Source organism: Aotus nancymaae, unplaced genomic scaffold (genome assembly GCF_030222135.1).
Source record: "Aotus nancymaae isolate 86718 unplaced genomic scaffold, 86718_ANA_hifiasm-v0.15.2.pri h1tg000053l, whole genome shotgun sequence".
NCBI lineage: Eukaryota > Metazoa > Chordata > Mammalia > Primates > Aotidae > Aotus > Aotus nancymaae.
In genome coordinates, this window is record NW_026988467.1 from 3309682 (window position 1) to 3327169 (window position 17488).

The 17488-nt window shown below is 55.8% G+C and overlaps 1 protein-coding gene across 5 annotated transcripts in view; it reads left to right on the forward strand.

Moving 5' to 3' along the window:
- KCNAB2 (potassium voltage-gated channel subfamily A regulatory beta subunit 2) overlaps positions 1-17488 on the forward strand; it is a 113654-nt gene that overhangs the window by 79739 nt on the left and 16427 nt on the right. For all 5 annotated transcript variants that reach the window (XM_064363165.1, XM_064363162.1, XM_064363164.1 and 2 more), the window contains 4 exons: positions 2710-2753; positions 3997-4034; positions 13226-13305; positions 16192-16236. In XM_064363165.1, the coding sequence (XP_064219235.1) occupies positions 13226-13305; positions 16192-16236 (125 nt within the window). In that variant the 5' untranslated portion in view covers positions 2710-2753; positions 3997-4034. The remainder of the gene's footprint in view (positions 1-2709; positions 2754-3996; positions 4035-13225; positions 13306-16191; positions 16237-17488) is intronic.

Consider the following 17488-nt stretch of genomic DNA (forward strand, 5'->3'; position numbering starts at 1 on the left):
CTTCGCATCCCTTCTCCCAAGGCCTGGCAGAGGATGGCAGAACCAATACCATCATTTTCACAGGGAAACAAGTTGAGCAGGGTAATTTCAGCATCACGTGGTGTCCTAGTTTTGTTAAATTATTCCTGGGGGTGATGAGTGGAAAAGCGGCTGAACCCAGAGCCCACTCGGGGAAGCGAGTCCATTTCCCACCAGTCAGACCGGGGACAGACATGGAATCAGGGACAGGGGCAGCTTTTGGCAGCCCTCCCCAAACTGGCAACCAACCTTGCCTGTAGCAGAGCCCTTCCAAGCAACTGTTCCCCACAGTCACTCATGGAGGTGGCTTTGCAGAGGCGGGGGCCGGGCCTCCCTTCTCGATGCCCACATGTATATAGACCGGTAAGGTCCAGGGCTCTGAGAACAGCCAGACACTGCAAGCAAGGTTCTGAGGGCATTCGTATCTGGGCATATTGCCAGGCTTTATCCGTTTTTGCAAAGGGGTTATGACCGCAAAGCAGCTGAGAGGCACTGATCGGAACCTCCCGCCCTTGGCTTCGTTACTGGACTCCTACTAAACAACTTTGTAGTTTCTTACCACGGTTACTTTCTAGCCAGCACGGGGGAAATTGCCTAAACTTCTAAGCCGACCAGGCTCGTGCAGAATGCATTAGTGGCGCAGTCGCGCTGTTCTCGCCGGCAGCCGCAGACACGAGTTATTCTGGGTTGGAACATGCCAGCAACGCAGAAGGTACCATCACATCATTTCATTGATGTATAAGGAGGAAAAAGGAAATGCAGTTCCTTTTTGACATGGTAATAGTTCAAGCATATTTGATTTGTCTGTTGGTTTTGAATAAAGAAAAGATCACCCTTCTGCTCTCCCTGTGAACTGAGACATATGTGAGTCAGCATCCTGTGACCTTCTATCCTCATGGATCTCTTTCTGTCCTCTTGGCAACCCCCGTGAGAAAGGCAGCCTCGTGAGCCCATTCTGCAGATGAGATCACTGAGGCGCCAAACCACTCCATAAAATGCCCGGGGTCCTCCAGCCAGGAAAGAACCACGATATTTGAGCTCTGGCTTCAGAGCCTCTGCCCATAGCCACCACCCAGTACCCACTTTCCTAAAAGAAAACCCAGCTGTTCTTATGTTCTTTTTTATGGAAAATCCCAGCTTTGCCTACAGGAGCAATAGGCTGGCAGCTGGACTGGTTTTAATAGGAAATTTAAAAATAAACCTGGGCAATTTTAAAGTACTTTCAATTTGGTGACACGTTCAACTGTTTTCAAGCTGCTTACAAGTATTAGATCCACTCATGATACAGGAGGAGCCCAGGGGTCTTATAAGCAGGGAACCAAGGCTGGGAGGGTTAGAGTGGGCTCATGTCAGAAGTGGGGGGCTCAGAATGAGGCTTAAGCCCCACGCCGCCTTCCCAGGGGCCAGGCGTGGGACAGGAAAGAGAATAAACTGAGGATGTGGCATCCTCCGAAATTAGAAGTGCTGTGGCCCCAGGGAAGTGCGGGGCCTTTGGGCCAGGAGGCTGGGCCTCACCCTCTGGCAACCCTCGTGGCCCTCACTCCCCACCCCCGAGAGGCAGCCACCCTTTGACCAGACGCTGGCAGCTGGATCCCATGAGGGAAGTGGAATCCGACCCCAGATGGGTCAAGGCCTGGCTGCAGCTGTGAGACCCCCCCGGCCACTTGTCAACCTCACCATCTGGGCAGATCACACCCTGCTAAACAGGTTGGGGGTGGGATGCATGCCACCATGGTGGGGAACGTCAGCTGGGAGCCGACTGCCTGGGTGGGACCTCAGCTCCTCCCGGTGCTGGGCAGTTCTCATAATACGGGAATCAGTGCCACAACAAGCAAGGCACCTGCTGCATAGGACTCCCGGGAAGATCCGGGGTAAGGGCGTCTGGGGACAGCCTGGCCTGCTGAGACCCCGCGGGCTCCCAGGTGACCTGTGTCAGGACAGACGGGCATGCCAGTCCTCAGCAGAGAGCTGCCACCCTCCTTCACCTCCTATGGACGGTCATGATGGCCCGAGGCCTGTTCCTGTGGACCCTGGGATGCAGCGGGCAGGCACCTCGGTGGCCCCAGGAAGGAGCCCGGGCAGCTGTGCCTGGTTAGGGGACCTGTGCTGCCAGGCTCTGCCGCTGCTGTCGGGCCTGCTTGTATCTGTAACGAAGGAAGGGCTGGCCTTGCTTGAGAACTGGCAGCCCCCCACAGAGCTCCCCACACCCCGAAGGATAGATGCACAGTCCATGTGGTCCTGGTGAAGTGGGACGATCTCCTACCCCAGTCTCTGGAGACAGGAAGAAGAGACACAGAATCACAAATGCAGCCTCAGAGAGGAGGGAAGAGGGGGCTTCTCGGCAAGCGGCGCCCATGGATGGTGACACCGGGCTGAGACCGGCCCACTTTCACCATAAAACAGCCAGCGGCCCTCTGCACTTCCGTCTGTCCTCAAGACCACTCTGCAGACCCACACTGGGCACCAGCAGGGCCCGTGCCAGCAGCATGGTGTGGGCTGGGGGCAGTTGGCACTTTACCCCCAGGCGGGCGAGCAGAGGCACCTCTCTGAAGGTCCCCAGTGCCTTTCGGAGCCTCCAAACACGCACTGACTGGTGTGGGAGTGGGGTGGAGGCTGGCACTGGTGGGACCTGAGCCTGGCTGGCAGGGTCCTGCCCGGGTGCTGAGAACTCATGTGGCCTTTGTTTTTCAGGAACCTGGGCAAATCTGGCCTGCGGGTCTCCTGCCTGGGACTTGGTGAGTGTGGGGTCCCCTCTGTCCCCCCAGGGAAACAGGCTGTGGGAGGGCTGGGCATGAGCTGAATTGGACACCCCTTGGGAGGCAGCGTGGCCCAGCCCTCGGCACTCCCCAGGGAGTAGCTCCTCCCAGAGCCCAGGATGCAGGGGGCCTCGGTTGCCATGGCAACAAAGAGGCAGGTGGAAGGGGGCCCAGGATAGAGGGAGAGAGAGACACAGCCTCAGCAGAGGAGGCGAGGTGGACACTAGGGGCCCCTGCACACACAGCCCCCACCCCACACCACAAAATCAGAGGCCCTCCTGGCGCCGGGAGTGCAGGGAAGACACCTTTCCTTCGGTGGCAGGCTCAGCTCGAGCCCCTCCTGGAGCGCCATTGGATTTGGCCGTTTTTTCTCTCCTGCCGGATGTGAGCCCTGTTCCCAGAACGTGCAGTCCCCACCTCCCATGTGCACACAGTACACACCCCCCGCTGCCCTGACACCACCCTCTCCACTCCGTCCCAGCACAAGCACACAGACGAGGTGTCAGACCGGCTGTTTTCAGGGAGGTGTCCCTTGTGTCATTCCTTGCGGCATGTCCCGGGAGTGACAGCTGCCTCAGCATAGCTCTGAGAAGTATTTCAAAGGCCCCAGGCCTCCTGGGCCCACAGCCAGCAGCCTGCTCTAGAGACTTGTGTCCCCTCAGTTTGGTGACCCCAAGAGAGCAGGACTTACTCTGCCTGAGCAGTGGCACACACCTTTAATCTCAGCACTTTGGGAGGCTGAGGCTGGCAGATCACCTGAGGTCAGGAGTTCAAGATCAGCCTGGCCAACAGGGTGAAACCTCGTCTCTACTAAAAATACAAAAATTAGCCAGGTGTGGTGGCAGGTGCCTGTAATCCCAGCTACTAAAAATACAAAATTAGCCAGGCATGGTGGCTCATACCTGTAATCCCAGCTACTCAGGAGCCTGAGACAGGAGAATCGCTTGAACCTGGGAGGTGGAGATTGCAGTGAGCCAAAATCGTGCCACAACACTCCAGCCTGGGAAACAAAGAGTGAAACTCAGTCTCAAAAAAAAAGAGAGGGACAGCAGGACTTTCTCTGAAGGCCAGGTGTCCACACACCAAGGACACCCTGGCCGCAGAGCAGCACAGACGGACACCTGGGGCTGCCCCCTGGCCCTGCAGCCTGAGGTCTGAGCACTGACCGGAGGATCTAACTTCCTTCCGGGTCCCTAACTTGAGCCCCTGTGTCTCCTTCCAGGAACATGGGTGACCTTCGGAGGCCAGATCACCGATGAGGTAAGATGGGCTCTCCCAGCACCCCAGAGCCCAGCACGGGCTCGCCAGAGCACACGGTTAAGTCTGCTGCATGGACCAGTGCGCACGTGCTCCCTGGAGCCATCGCAGCAGCCTCCCGCCCTCTTTCTGTTTTGCACGGGTGCCCTGCCCCAGGAGAGATAGAAAGGTGAGCCAGGTGGCCAAAGGGGATGCCCAGTCTGGTGCCACCACCCAGCAGTGGATGCCTTGGGCCTCAGCATGTCCGTCAAGCTCCCCAGGACTCAGATTTCCTACATGCATGACCCCCATTCCACAGTTAACAAGGATAATTCAGGGTGCACATGCTTCCCAAATTCCGAAGCTGGATGCAGATCGTAGCTGCCCACGCTCAGTGGAGACTCCAGTAACTATCTGTGGAGGTCATTTGGAATGCAGCCCCTGCAGAGCTTGCTGCAAACTGAAGAATCTGAGATCTGCATTTCACAAAGCATCCCCCGTCCATTTCCCACAGCCTCTGAGATCGGCGTTTCACAAAGCATCCCCCGTCCATTTCCCACAGCCTCTGAGATCTGCATTTCACAAAGCATCCCCCGTCCATTTCCCACAGCCTCTGAGATCTGCGTTTCACAAAGCATCCCCCGTCCATTTCCCACAGCCACCATGAACCGTGTGGGTCGCAGTCAAATGTGTTTGCTGGGGCTCATGTCCCCACCATTAGAACAGGAAAGTGAACACTAAGGAAAAGCCAACTTGCATGCCACCAGCCCCTCTGGGTCTCTCGGAAGGATGGGGACAGCACACGTCCAGACGTGCATGCTTCCAGACAGCAAGGCAGTGTCTCAGAAATGAGAGCAGTGGCATTTGCTGAGAGAGCTCTGGGCTTCTGCACGAGAAGCAGTTTTCACGTTTGCCCTACTTACTATTGGAAAGGTTGCGTTTAAAAATTGATCAGCGAGTTGATGTGAGACCTTGTTAGCTGTGATTGCTCAGTTTTCCAAGGGAAAGCTTTGCTTCCAGCAAAATTTCAATGCATATAGTTTGCGTTTGGGTCATGTTTATTTTTAAGATAGTAGCTGACCAGGTGTGGTGGCTCACGCCTGTAATCCCAGCATTTTGGGAGGCCGAGGCGGGTGGATCACCTGAGGTCAGCAGTTCAAGACCAGCCTGGCCAACATGGTGAAACCCCATCTCTACTAAAAATACAAAAATTAGCCAGGCATGGTGGCGGGCACCTGTAATCTCAGCTACTTAGGAGACTGAGGCAAGAGAAATGCTTGAATCCAGGAGGCAGAGGGTGCAGTGAGCCGAGATCACATCACTGCATTCCAGCCTGGGCAATGGAGTAAGACTCTGTCTCAAAAAAAAAAAAAAAGACAGTAGCTGGTTATAGAATGATTTGCCCCTTGCTTTGAAGTTGCTGGATAGGCTCTATCACAGGGTGAAGTCTGGAGTTATTAAGGCAAAAGGAATCACCTTACCTTACCCATCGGATTGGTTCGGTCGGAGCCCGGGGGCCCCTGTGGTTCTCTGTAAATCAGCCTTACCTGACAGCCTCATTTCCCTTCCCATGTGGTTTCTAAAGCAGGATGGAAGAATTCTGTAGAAGGGCGTAACTTCATTTCCAAATAGTATTAGCTGGGTGCCTGTGATGTCCTCGTGGGAAAGATATAAACAAGCAGACTAGACCCACCCAGCGAGGTGACATTTTCACCAGCAAACCGGCCACACCCTCGGAGCACTGATGCATGGCCCAGGGACAGCCCCGCTGGCGCAGGCCTCTGCGGTGTCCCCACCAGGAACAGTGATGGACGTGTGTGAAGATATTGGAGGTGGTTTCTAGATGACACCAAGCTGGAAGGACAGGGAATTAAATAGATGAAGGAGTCGGGCTTCTGAATGGTTGTGGCAGGTGAAAATGGCTAAGGAAAGGAGCAAGACACATTTTTGTATTAATCCTACAGTTAGTGTCAAAAAAGAAATCAAGGGCCGGGCGCGGTGGCTCACGCCTGTAATCCCAGCACTTTGGGAGGCCGAGGTGGGTGGATCAGGAGGTCAAGAGATCGAGACCATCCTGGTCAACATGGTGAAACCTCGTCTCTACTAAAGATACAAAAAATTAGCTGGGCATGGTGGTGCATGCCTGTAATCCCAGCTACTTAGGAGGCTGAGGCAGGAGAATTGCCTGAACCCAGGAGGCGGAGGTTGCGGTGAGCCGAGATCGCGCCATTGCACTCCAGCCTGGGTAACAAGAGCGAAACTCTGTCTCAAAAAAAAAAAAAATCAATACATCCAGAACAGGGGCCCGCCTGGCTGCAGTTCAGATGAAGAGGGCCTGGGTTTGTGCACTTCGGGTGGACCGTCCTTGACTGCTTTTCTTTTTTATTTTTTTGAGATAAAGTTTCGTTCTTGTTGCCCAGGCTGGAGTGTCGTGGCACCATCTTGGCTCACCCCAACCTCAGCCTCCCGAGTTCAAGGGATTCTCCTGCCTCAGCCTCCCAAGTAGCTGGGATTACAGGCATGCACCACCATGCCCAGCTAATTTTTTGTATTTTTAGTAGATATGGGGTTTCTCCATGTGGGTCAGGCTGGTCTCGAACTCCTGACATCAGGTGATCTGCCTGCCTTGGCCTCTCAAAATGCAGGGATTATAGGCGTAAGCCACCAAGCCGGCCTACTCTTTTTGTTTTTCAATGTTTTTATTACCTATGTGAAATATTAAGTTTACCATTTTAACCATTTTTAAGTGTACAGTTCAGGGGCATTAAATACATTCACATTACTGTGACATCCTCACCAATATCTATTTCCAAAATATTTCTTCAGCCCAAACAGGAGGTCTGTACCCTTAAACAATAACTCCCCATCCCCTGGTCACCTCTAATCTACTTCCTGTCTCAATGAATTCTGCCGCCAATTTGTATAAATAAAGTTTTATTGTGACACAGCCACGCCCATCATTTACACACTGTGGCTGCTTTCACTACACAAGGGCAGAGCTGAGTAATTGCAACAGAGACTCTGGCCCACAATGCCTGAAGCATTTACCATGTGGTCCTTTACAGAGAACGTTTGACGTCCCCTGTTCTATGGGCCGCAGCAGCTGGTTCTATACCACACCAGGGACAAATGAAAGCTTGCCCAGGAGTGGAACAAACCACCTGGTGGGGCAGGAATGACAGCCACCCTCACGTGGCCCAGGACAGAGCCCACAGTTTGTAGGACACCATCACATTCTCAGCCAGCGCTGCTCACAGGAGCCCGTGAAGGGACCAGACCACGCTAGGAATCCTAAGATGACGAGGCGCCTGTCGGAGCCGCCACGGTGGCTTCAGGTCTCCAAACCTCCCATTGGTAGGTGGCCTTTCTGTGGCCTCACACTCCCCATTAGAAGCATGTGTTCAAGACAAGCTGGACAATAAAAATGTAACAGAAGGAGTGGCTGAGAACCTTACACTTACTATCTCAGCTAATCCTCCATCAGCACAGGGAGGCAGGTGCTATTCCCAGTTCAAGGAAGCCGAGCCTCAGGCCATAAACAGGTGCAGCAGTCTCACCTGGCCACTGGCCACGGGGGTCCCACCTGGTGCTCTTTGCCTCAAAGCTCATGGCCAGCGCTCAGCTCTGGGGTAACTACTGGGGTAGGGGCGGATTCCTTCTCCCCGAGATGGGGGTGACAGGGAGGTGGCCTGTATGTCTCCGAGCTTCCTTCTGACTTCAGTGTCTGGGACCCAGATACTGGAAGGATCCAAAAAGTCACAAAATAAAGGCTCCGTAAAATGAACCAGGATGCGGCCACAGCGCGCAGATCTTTAAAGAACATCATGGGAAAGGCCCGTGAGAGCAAATGGAAAAGCGGCGTAGACAGCGGTCTGTGCAGGAGAGCTGCAGTTTTCTAGGGAGGGGGAGGAAAAACCCGGAGGAGGAGTTACAGCAAAATCAGAGCCATAAAAAACAATAAACAAAATAGTAAGAAAGCACAGCCCCCACAGTGCCAGGTCCCTCCCTGTCTTTCTTGCCTCTGGTCCTCCCAATCCCAGGTGCCACCCTGGATGCAGCTGGAATTGTACTGTGGCTTTGTTTTTCTGAGGGACAGGTGAGGTGAGGGTTGCTGTCTGCTGTGCCAGCCCCTGCTGATCCCGCTGCCTGCACACCCTTGGGGGGTCTGCGGTGACCACAGGTTTCTGTGTTTGGCCAGGCTTTCCTCCCTGGAGGGAGCCAGGTGTGCTCAGGACCCCCGTGCTCCCTTTGTTCTTCCTCTGTGAGCAGGAGGGGGAGGCCTCCCAGTGGGCAGAGCAGAGCCAGGAGCAGCCAGGGCCACCCCCTCGCAGCCCCAGAACTGGGACCGCTGCAGCACTCAGCTCAGGCTTGTGGAGCCCCTGCCTAGTGCCAGCTCCCTGTCCGCTTCCAGCCTCTTTCCAGTCACTTTCTAGAGAGGTCGACAGGGTAAAGAAGCAGGACACGGTCTCCAGTGGTCGAGTGTGCTGTGGAGAGGGTGTGAGCTGCCCGTGGCTGCTGTAACAAATAGCCACCAATGTGCAGCTAAAAACAGCAGCAACATATTCACTCATGGCTCCAAGGGCTGGAGATCCAAACTCAGTATCCCTGAGCCTAAGTCCAGAAGTCAGCCGGGCTGGGCTCCCTTCTCCAGGCCAGGACCCTTCCCGGCGTCTTCAGCATCTGGTGCTGCTGGCCTTCCGTGGCTTGTGGCTGCATCCCCAGGCTCTGCCCCTGTGGGCGCTTTCCCTCCTCCTCTTCTGTCTATGTCAAGTCTCTATCTCCCTTGTCCTCATAAGGTCACCTGTGATGGCATTGAGGACCCACTTAGCTAAGCCAGGACATTCTCCCCATCCCTGGGTCCTCACGTTAAGCCCATCTGCAAACTCCCTTTTTCTACCTAAGGTCACATTCACAGGGACCTGATACCTTTGGAGAACCCTTTTTTTTTTTTTTTTTTGAGACGGAGTCTTGCTGTGTCGCCCAGGCTGGAGTGCAGTGGCCCAATCTTAGCTCACCGCAACCTCCGCCTCCTCGGTTGAAATGATTCTCCTGCCTCAGCCTCCTGAGTAGCTGGGATTACAGGCACGCACCACCACGCCTAATTTTTGTATTTTTAGTAGAGACAGGGTTTCACCATGCTGGTCAGGCTGGACTCGAACTCCTCCGTGATCCACCCACCTCAGCCTCCCAAAGTGCTGGGATTACAGGCATGAACCACCACGTCCAGGCTGGAGAACCATTATTTACTTGCCTGCAGAGAAGAAAGTAGAAAAAGGAGGGCGGGGGGTGGGGTCCTGATGACAGGGCAGTCAGGAAGCAGAGGCCAGTGAGGAAGCCAAGTGGTGGTCCAGAGAAACAAGGGCAAAGCCCTAAGGTCAAGTGTTGGGGCAAAAGGGGTGTAGGGATAGAGCCGGGGTCAGGGCGCAGATCTTGGGGGGGCTTTGGCTTTGGCCCTCTGTGAGATGGAAGCCACTGGAGGGCTTTTGCATGGAGGAAATCTGACCTGATTAAAAGGTCTCCCAAGACTTGCCCTGGCTGCTGCCCTGGGAATAGCCAGTCATGGGGGTATCTCAAAGTTCAGTGTGTGCACGACCCGATGTACTTAGAAGGCACGTCCTGATATGGCAGGGCTGTCGTGGAGCCTGGATGCTGCATTTCTGATCTGATGCTGATGCTGGTCCGCGGATGTGCTTTGCCTGGGGAAGGTGCAGGGAGAGAGGATGGAAAGCAGAAAGCTAGGAGGTTATTGTGAGAAACCACCCAAGACCCGCTGGAGGCTCAGAGCAGGGTGGGCACAGCGGAGGTGGGAGAGGGGTCAGATTCTGGACTAATTTGCAAGGGAAGCCAAGGCATTGGCTGAATGTCATGCTCCAGTGATGGGAGAATGAGTCAAGGAGGGCTCCCGGGGTTTGACCTGAGCACGGGTGAGCGATACCTCGGGGGAGCTGATGCTGCCGCAGGCTGCCCTCCCTGGCCCACAACAGCCCCACGGCCTGGAGCGCCACTCCCCCACCCACTCTCCCCTTGCCTATCTGACACACTCCTAAATATCCTTCAAAACCCAGTCCTTGTTGGGTGCGTTGGGTGATGTCTGTAATCCCAGCATTTTGGGAGGCTGAGGCAGGCAGATCACTTGCGGTCAGGAGTTCAAGACCAGCCTACCCAACATGGTGAAACTCCATTTTAGTCTCTACTAAAAATGCAAAAATTAGCCGGGCTTGGTGGCACATGCCTGTAGTCCCAGCTACTTCGGAGGCTGAGGCAGGAGAATCATTAGAACCCAGGAGGCAAAAGTTGCAGTAAGCCAAGATCATGCCACTGCACTCCAGCCTGGAGACAGAATGAGACTCCATCTCCAAAAAAAACACCAGTCTTGGACAATTCTTGACACGTGCTACCCGCCAGATGAAAGTTGAACCTTGAAGACATTAGGCTTATTGAAACAAGCCACAAAAAGGACACATCATGTGATTACATTTGTGTAAGGTGCCTAGAGTAGTTAAATTCACAAATTCCCGAGAATGCTGGGGGATGGGGCTGGGGCTGGGGATGGGGCTGGGGGATGGGGCTGGGGATGGGGCTGGGGCTTGGGCTGGGGTCTGGGGCTGGGGATGGGGCTGGGGCTGGGGGCTGGGGCTGGGGATGGGGCTAGGGACTGGGGCTGGGGATGGGGATGGGGCTGGGGATGGGGATGGGCCTTGGGCTGGGGCTGGGGGTGGGGCTGGGGCTGGGGCTGGGGCTTGGGCTGGGGCTGGGGGATGGGGCTGGGGCTGGGGACTGAGGCCGGGGTCTGGGGTCTGGGGGTTGGGGGCTGGGGCTGGGGCTGGGGCTTGGAAGGGGAGTGATTGTTCAAGGGGTACAGAGTTTCCAGTTAGGAACCTGACAGGGAGCTGGGCGGTGGCGATGGTTACACAACTATGTGAATGTACTTCACGCCACTGAGCTACGGTTGAAAAAGGTTAAAATAGTAAATTTTTTCATTATGTATATTTTACAACTTAAAAAAATCTCTTTGATAAATGCAGTAATGTTTTAATTCAACAAAAAGAATGAAAGGGGTCTTCACGAGCAGGTGTGGATTGGTTTCTAGGATGTATTGTGAGTGAAAAAAAATCAAAGTGCAGAAGCATATGGGTAGCGTGCCACCCTCATGGAAGAGAGATGGGGGGATAAGAAAACCCACGTGTCTGAAATACAAAAACAAAAAACGGAACCCAGAGTCCCCTCCGCTGAGAAGCCCTGCCAGGAGTGAGTGCCCTAACCACGGACGTAGCCCCTTCGGCCCGGCCTGGCGCACCCTGCCCTCCTGGGCTTTCTAGGGCGTGGTCATGGGAGGCATGGGGAAAAGTCAGGAGGAAGATGAGGAGGAAGCGGGGAGCAGGTGAACCAGCCGCCCGCCTGGAGCCTTGTGCTGGGAAGGAAAGTGCTAGAGGTGGGGAAAGTTCCTGGGCGCTCCCTCGGTGGGCGCACCCGGGAGGAGGAGGCTGGGGACAGCAGTGGGTCATTTGGTACCTCGGGGCAGTGGAGCCGCAGTGGGAAGACGGCAACAGAGCCGAGCAAGTGGATCCTGAAAACTGTGTTCCTGACTGAAATCACAGCCGCTAACTAACCAGGGCTCAACTTCGGCTGCGCTGCATTTCAGTGTCTGAAACATTTGGGGCTGAGTGCCAACGTTGCCAGGCTGCCGGCCAGATTTTCCATGCTCCCCCCATCCACAAATATGCTGCCCTTCTGGCTTCTCTTGGAAAGTCCGCAGATCTGTAGCAGCAGACCCGCCTGCCCACGGGCAGCAGTTGGCATGGGCCTTCTCCCATGGGTGCCCCCCAATGGTGGCTACCCCGTGATCCCCACAGGTCATTTTCCTCACTCTCCACACCTCCTGCCCACGGGGGCTTCTGATCTCAGAAAGGAGAGACGCAGCCCGGTGAAGCCACCCCTGGCTGGATTTCTGTCCTGCGGTTTTTGAGGGTTGTTAAGAATTACTTACCCCACCCTGGGCTTGCTGCTGGAGAGGCCCGGTGCTCTGAGCTGCACTCGGGGAAGTGTGACACTCAGAGGGAGGCGGCCCTGTCTGAGGGTCCGCAGTCCAGGGATGCCTTTCTCTCTGGCCTCTCAGAGGGAGCTGTCACTTGCAGAGGGGCTCCCCTGGCTCCGTGAGTCCCACCCCACAACCAGTTCTTTGCTCATGGAGCACAATGGTGTCCTGACAGCGGCCCACAGAGCGGAGTCTGAGGAACGCCGTGTTCAGCTTGGCCGTCATCGTCGATCTTGCCTTCGAGGTGGCCACCAACACAGCCATGTCGCTTGGGGCCAGGAGCACGTGGCATTGGAGAAACACAGGCCAAGAGGCCAGCATGGATGTCAACCCGCCATGCACCAGCTGTGGGGCATCACTTTCTCCATCCACAAAAATAACAATTCAGTCCTCATGAGCAGGTGCTGGGAAAGACTCAATGAGCTACAGCTGAATACACAGCCCTGGCTTTGAGGACACAGACTTACCCCAGCAATGGCTACACAGCCCCTGCTGGGGAGTGCTTAGTTTCCTAGGACTGCCAGACCTGGGGGCCTGAAACAACAGACGTGAGGCCAGAGGTCTGATACCAAGGTGTCGGCAGGGCCATGTTCCCTGCAAAGGCTCTGGGGGAGGGGCCGCCCCTGCCTCTTCCAGCTCCTGGGGGTTGCCGACAGTCTTCAGCTTGTAGACGAGTCACTCCGGTCTCTGCCTTCCTGGTCTCATGGACTTCCGTGTCTGCATCGCATCTTGTAAATCACCAGTCACGTGGGGTTTAGGCCCACCGCAACGCAGTACCACCTGACTCCGCTAATTACATTCTCGAAGGCCCTATTCCCAAATGAGGTCACCTCTAAGCTTCTGGGTGGACATGAATTTTGTAGGGATACTGTTCAACCCAGTGCATGTGCTAAGCTGTGATGACCCCGACTGATAGGATCCCTGCTCTCAAGAAATTCACAGTCCTCGGCAGTGTCTCTATTCCTTTTGCCCTCTTTATTCTCGATGGGTTTGTTACTGAGAGCTGCCCCCACCCCTGTCCTGTGGCAGGAGAGGGCAAGGAGAGAGCCCACAGGGAGCCTGTCGGACTCGGGGGGGCAGGGGCTGGACACGGGGAGGCATCCCAGGCCGAGGGGGTGGTGCTCCAGAGCCTCTGTGCCCCATCCCGGTTGGCAGGACAGTGCCAGTTCTCTCGTTTCAGATGGCAGAGCAGCTCATGACCTTGGCCTACGATAATGGCATCAACCTCTTTGATACGGCAGAAGTCTACGCAGCCGGCAAGTACGTGTCTTTTCACACAGGAGAAAGTGGCGCAGACGGCCCGGGCAGAGCTGGGGCTGCATGGACCCCTGCCGCTCGCATTCCCAGGGGTGCTCACAAACGCGCTTGCGCTCTGCCTTCTTTTTTAAACTCTGAATGGCTTTAGGAGGTATTATTTTCATGGGGCTGGAATCGCAGAACGCTTGGACACTGGTCACTTGGTAAACTCCCCATGGAGTCACCGGGGGACCACAGTCCCTCTGGTGCCAAGATGCGGTGCTGGGTGAGAGGCGCAATGAAGCTGTTGTCCTGGGCACTCTTGACATGCCTGACATTTTGACATTTCATGTCTCACTTGTGCAATGAGGGCTGCAGGGCCTGCAGGGCCTCTCGGAGCTGGGGAGGGCAGGCTGCGGCCGAGTTCTGTGACAAGCGCTTCGCATCTTGGCACTGAACTTTCCTGCTCAATTATGTAAAAGCTCAGCCCTCTTCAGCCAGGCTGTTGGCTTCAATTTTAAAGACTGGCTGTAATCAAATCATCCACTCTCCTGCATCGGGTTTCCAGAAGTCAGCTTTTGTTTGTGAAATCATTTGTTGGCCCTCTCTTCATCCTCCTTCTGCCCCCTCCTGCCTGGGGCCAGCCAAGTTCCTGTTGGCCAGGCGGGCCGCAGGCCTGGGCTGCTGGGCACGGTAGCTGCAGGGCTCGAAGCTGCTTCGTGGGCCCTGGGTGGTTACCTGCAACTGCGGCGGGGCCCAGAGCACCTGGCGGGAGGGAACCCAACCGGGCCCTGCTCAAGTACCCACCCAGAGCCTGGGGAACACACAGCCCTGGGGACCGCCGCTGGGACCCTCAAACCCCCTCCAGCCCCCATCAGCAGCCCTTTTGGCCCTCCTGATGGCACAGCCCCCTCCCACCCCCTCCAGACTGGCAGCAGTGTCCTATCAGAGTGAACTGCTTTCCAGACAGATGAGCCTAGCGGAGGGGTGTGAGGTCAAAAAGCCCAGTGCAGATGCCAAGCCGAGAGGCACCGCCCGACCCAGTCCCCGCCTCTTCACTGCCTGCTTTGGCTTGGGTTTTGCTGCCCAGAAGAACATGTGGGAGGCAGCTCCATGCAGCCCCCGTGGATGGGGCCAGGCACACCCCATGTCACAGCAGCCACACTCTGTCTTCTGTCACTCGCAGTTTTCATGTTCCGATGTTGAACTGGACACCCAGAGCTGGTGAGCTGGGCAAGCTCACTGGGTCTCCGGGAGTCAGGGAGCAGCTTCCCCTCAGGTCGCCATTACTGTGGGATCTGCCCCCTGCTCCTGGGCCGGCCACTGCGGTCCCTCTGTCCAGCTCAGAGCTGAGCCCCCAGTGGATGCCCATCAGTGCCCTACAGGGGAGCTGGGCACTGTGTGCCAGGCATAGCCAGGGAGAAACTTCTCTGGGCAGTTTGGGGGAGGGCGAGAGGCAGCTCACAGGGGGTCAAGCCTGTATCTTCCTGAGGCCCCCTGCTTCTCCTGCTGATATTTGCACACTTCTCAGAGAGCTGCAGGCTTTCTGTGTCCCCCAAACAGATGTGAGTCCTACTAAATTCACAGCCAGAGCCACACGCCACAGGCTTAGGTGACGCACTGTCTGCCACTCCTCTGCCCCAGGGACCACTGCTAGCTTTGCTGTCTTCCGAGGGCTGAGTGAAGTTTCTGTGCATCTTGACCATAAACGAGTAGCATTCAGAGCGCGTGCTAAACAGCTTGCAGATCAGAGCCCATTCTTTCTGAGTGGATGACTCAGGCGCTTTTATAAGTGGAATGCACAGGGTATGGAGCATTCTCCGTCTGTTGTTTTTACTCAGAAACATTTTGCTGCAAGCAGAAAGTTCTTCAAAGTTAATCCAGTGCTGCTGTGCCAAGCGAGGCTGGAAGGCCGCCCATGCCCCCAGCTGGCCTGAGTTTGGTTCAGGACCCAGAGTGATGCCAAACAAGACAGACAGTAGTCGGCCTAGCATCTGACTCTGCTGTTCAAACGCAGGAAATGAGAGGGACACGTGCACCCACACACGTGCACACACCTGTGCCCATGTATGCACACATGTACACACACACACATACGCAAGCAGGCACGTCTGCTGGAAATCTTGCCCTTGGCCCTGAGTACATGTTGATTGTCTCAAAACAGAGGATGCACTTGATGAATAATTTACCTTTAAAAACAGATACTTGGCCAGGCACCGTGGCTCACACCATTAATTCCAGGACTTGGAGAGGCAGAGGTGGGCGGATCATTCGAGGTCAGGAGTTCAAGACCAGCCTGGCCAACATGGTGAAACCCCATCTCTACTAAAAATACAAAAATTAGCTGGGCATGGTGGCAGGCGCCTGTAGTTCCAGCTACTCAGAAGGCTGAGGCAGGAGGATTGCTTAAACCCAGGAGATGGAGGTTGCAGAGAGCCGAGATCGTGCCACTGCACTCCAGTCTGGGTGACAGAACGAGACTTCATCTCAAAAAAAAAAAAAAAAAAAAAATACTTGTCTGGAAATTTTGCCCACCTAATGTTGCCAGGCATTTTCCCTGGTGAATTTTCAGCCAACTAGGAAATGGGACGCTGGCCTTGCCAGGCATGACAGCAGCGCCTTCCTTCTCTGTGAGAGATGGGGCTGCCCCTGCCTAGTCAAGCGCCTGCCGAGGCACATGCCCACAGCCATCCTAGCAGAGGCAGTAACACCGCTGCTCCCGCCCCCTCGGGCCAGCCCTCTCTCTGGAATGAGCTACTGAGCCAAGGCAGGTGTTAACAGCCTGACTCTCTGGCCCCAGTCACATTTCCACAGAGGGAACCAAGTGGCCGATGGTCACGGTGGGCCTGGGTTTGATTTTTCTGTTTGGCTGTGATGCGATCTCAGTGTGTGTTTGTTTGTTTTTTGCAGGGCTGAAGTGGTGCTGGGAAACATCATTAAAAAGAAAGGATGGAGGTAATGACTCCACTCTCTGCAGTCTGTCCTGGGTGGGTGTGTGGCAAACTGTCCCCAGGTCCGCGTCATCGGCCCCTGGTGCAGGCATCGTAAGACCTCCAGGTCCCCACATTTTTCTTGATGGGAAGTGGAGAGGAAAACTAAGTTCTCCAAGAGGAGAAGGTGACTTTGCTTGAGAAGGAAGTTGAGGGGAGGCGGGATACCCTCTCCACCCCCTCCTTAGTCTCCACCCCGTCCTTAGTCTTGACCCCCACCTTAGCCTCGACCCCCTCCTTAGTCTCCACCCCCTCCTTAGTCTCCACCCCCACCTTAGCCTTCACCCCCTACTTAGTCTCCACCCCCACCTTAGCCTCGACCCCCTCCTTAGTCTCCACCCCCTCCTTAGTCTCCACCCCCTCCTTAGCCTCCACCCCCTCCTTAGTCTCCACCCCCACCTTAGCCTCCACCCCCTCCTTAGCCTCGAACCCCTCCTTAGTCTCCACCCCCTCCTTAGTCTCCACCCCCACCTTAGCCTTCACCCCCTCCTTAGTCTCCACCCCCACCTTAGCCTCGACCCCCTCCTTAGTCTCCACCCCCTCCTTAGCCTCCACCCCCTCCTTAGTCTCCACCCCCTCCTTAGTCTCCACCCCCTCCTTAGCCTCCACCCCCTCCTTAGTCTCCACCCCCACCTTAGTCTCCACCCCCTCCTTAGTCTCCACCCTCACCTTAGCCTCGAACCCCTCCTTAGTCTCCACCCCCACCTTAGTCTCCACCCCACCTTAGTCTCCACCCCCACCTTAGCCTCCACCCCCTCCTTAGTCTCCACCCCCACCTTAGCCTCGACCCCCTCCTTAGTCTCCACCCCCACCTTAGTCTCCTCCCCCACCTTAGTCTCCACCCCCAGCTTAGCCTCCACCCCCTCCTTAGTCTCCACCCCCACCTTAGCCTCGACCCCCTCCTTAGTCTCCACCCCCTCCTTAGTCTCCACCCCCACCTTAGCCTCCACCCCCTCCTTAGTCTCCACCCCCACCTTAGCCTCGACCCCCTCCTTAGTCTCCACCCCCTCAGTCTCCACCCCCTCCTTAGCCTCCACCCCCTCCTTAGTCTCCACCCCCACCTTAGCCTCCACCCCCTCCTTAGTCTCCACCCCCTCCTTAGTCTCCACCCTCACCTTAGCCTCGAACCCCTCCTTAGTCTCCACCCCCACCTTAGTCTCCACCCCCACCTTAGTCTCCACCCCCACCTTAGCCTCCACCCCCTCCTTAGTCTCCAC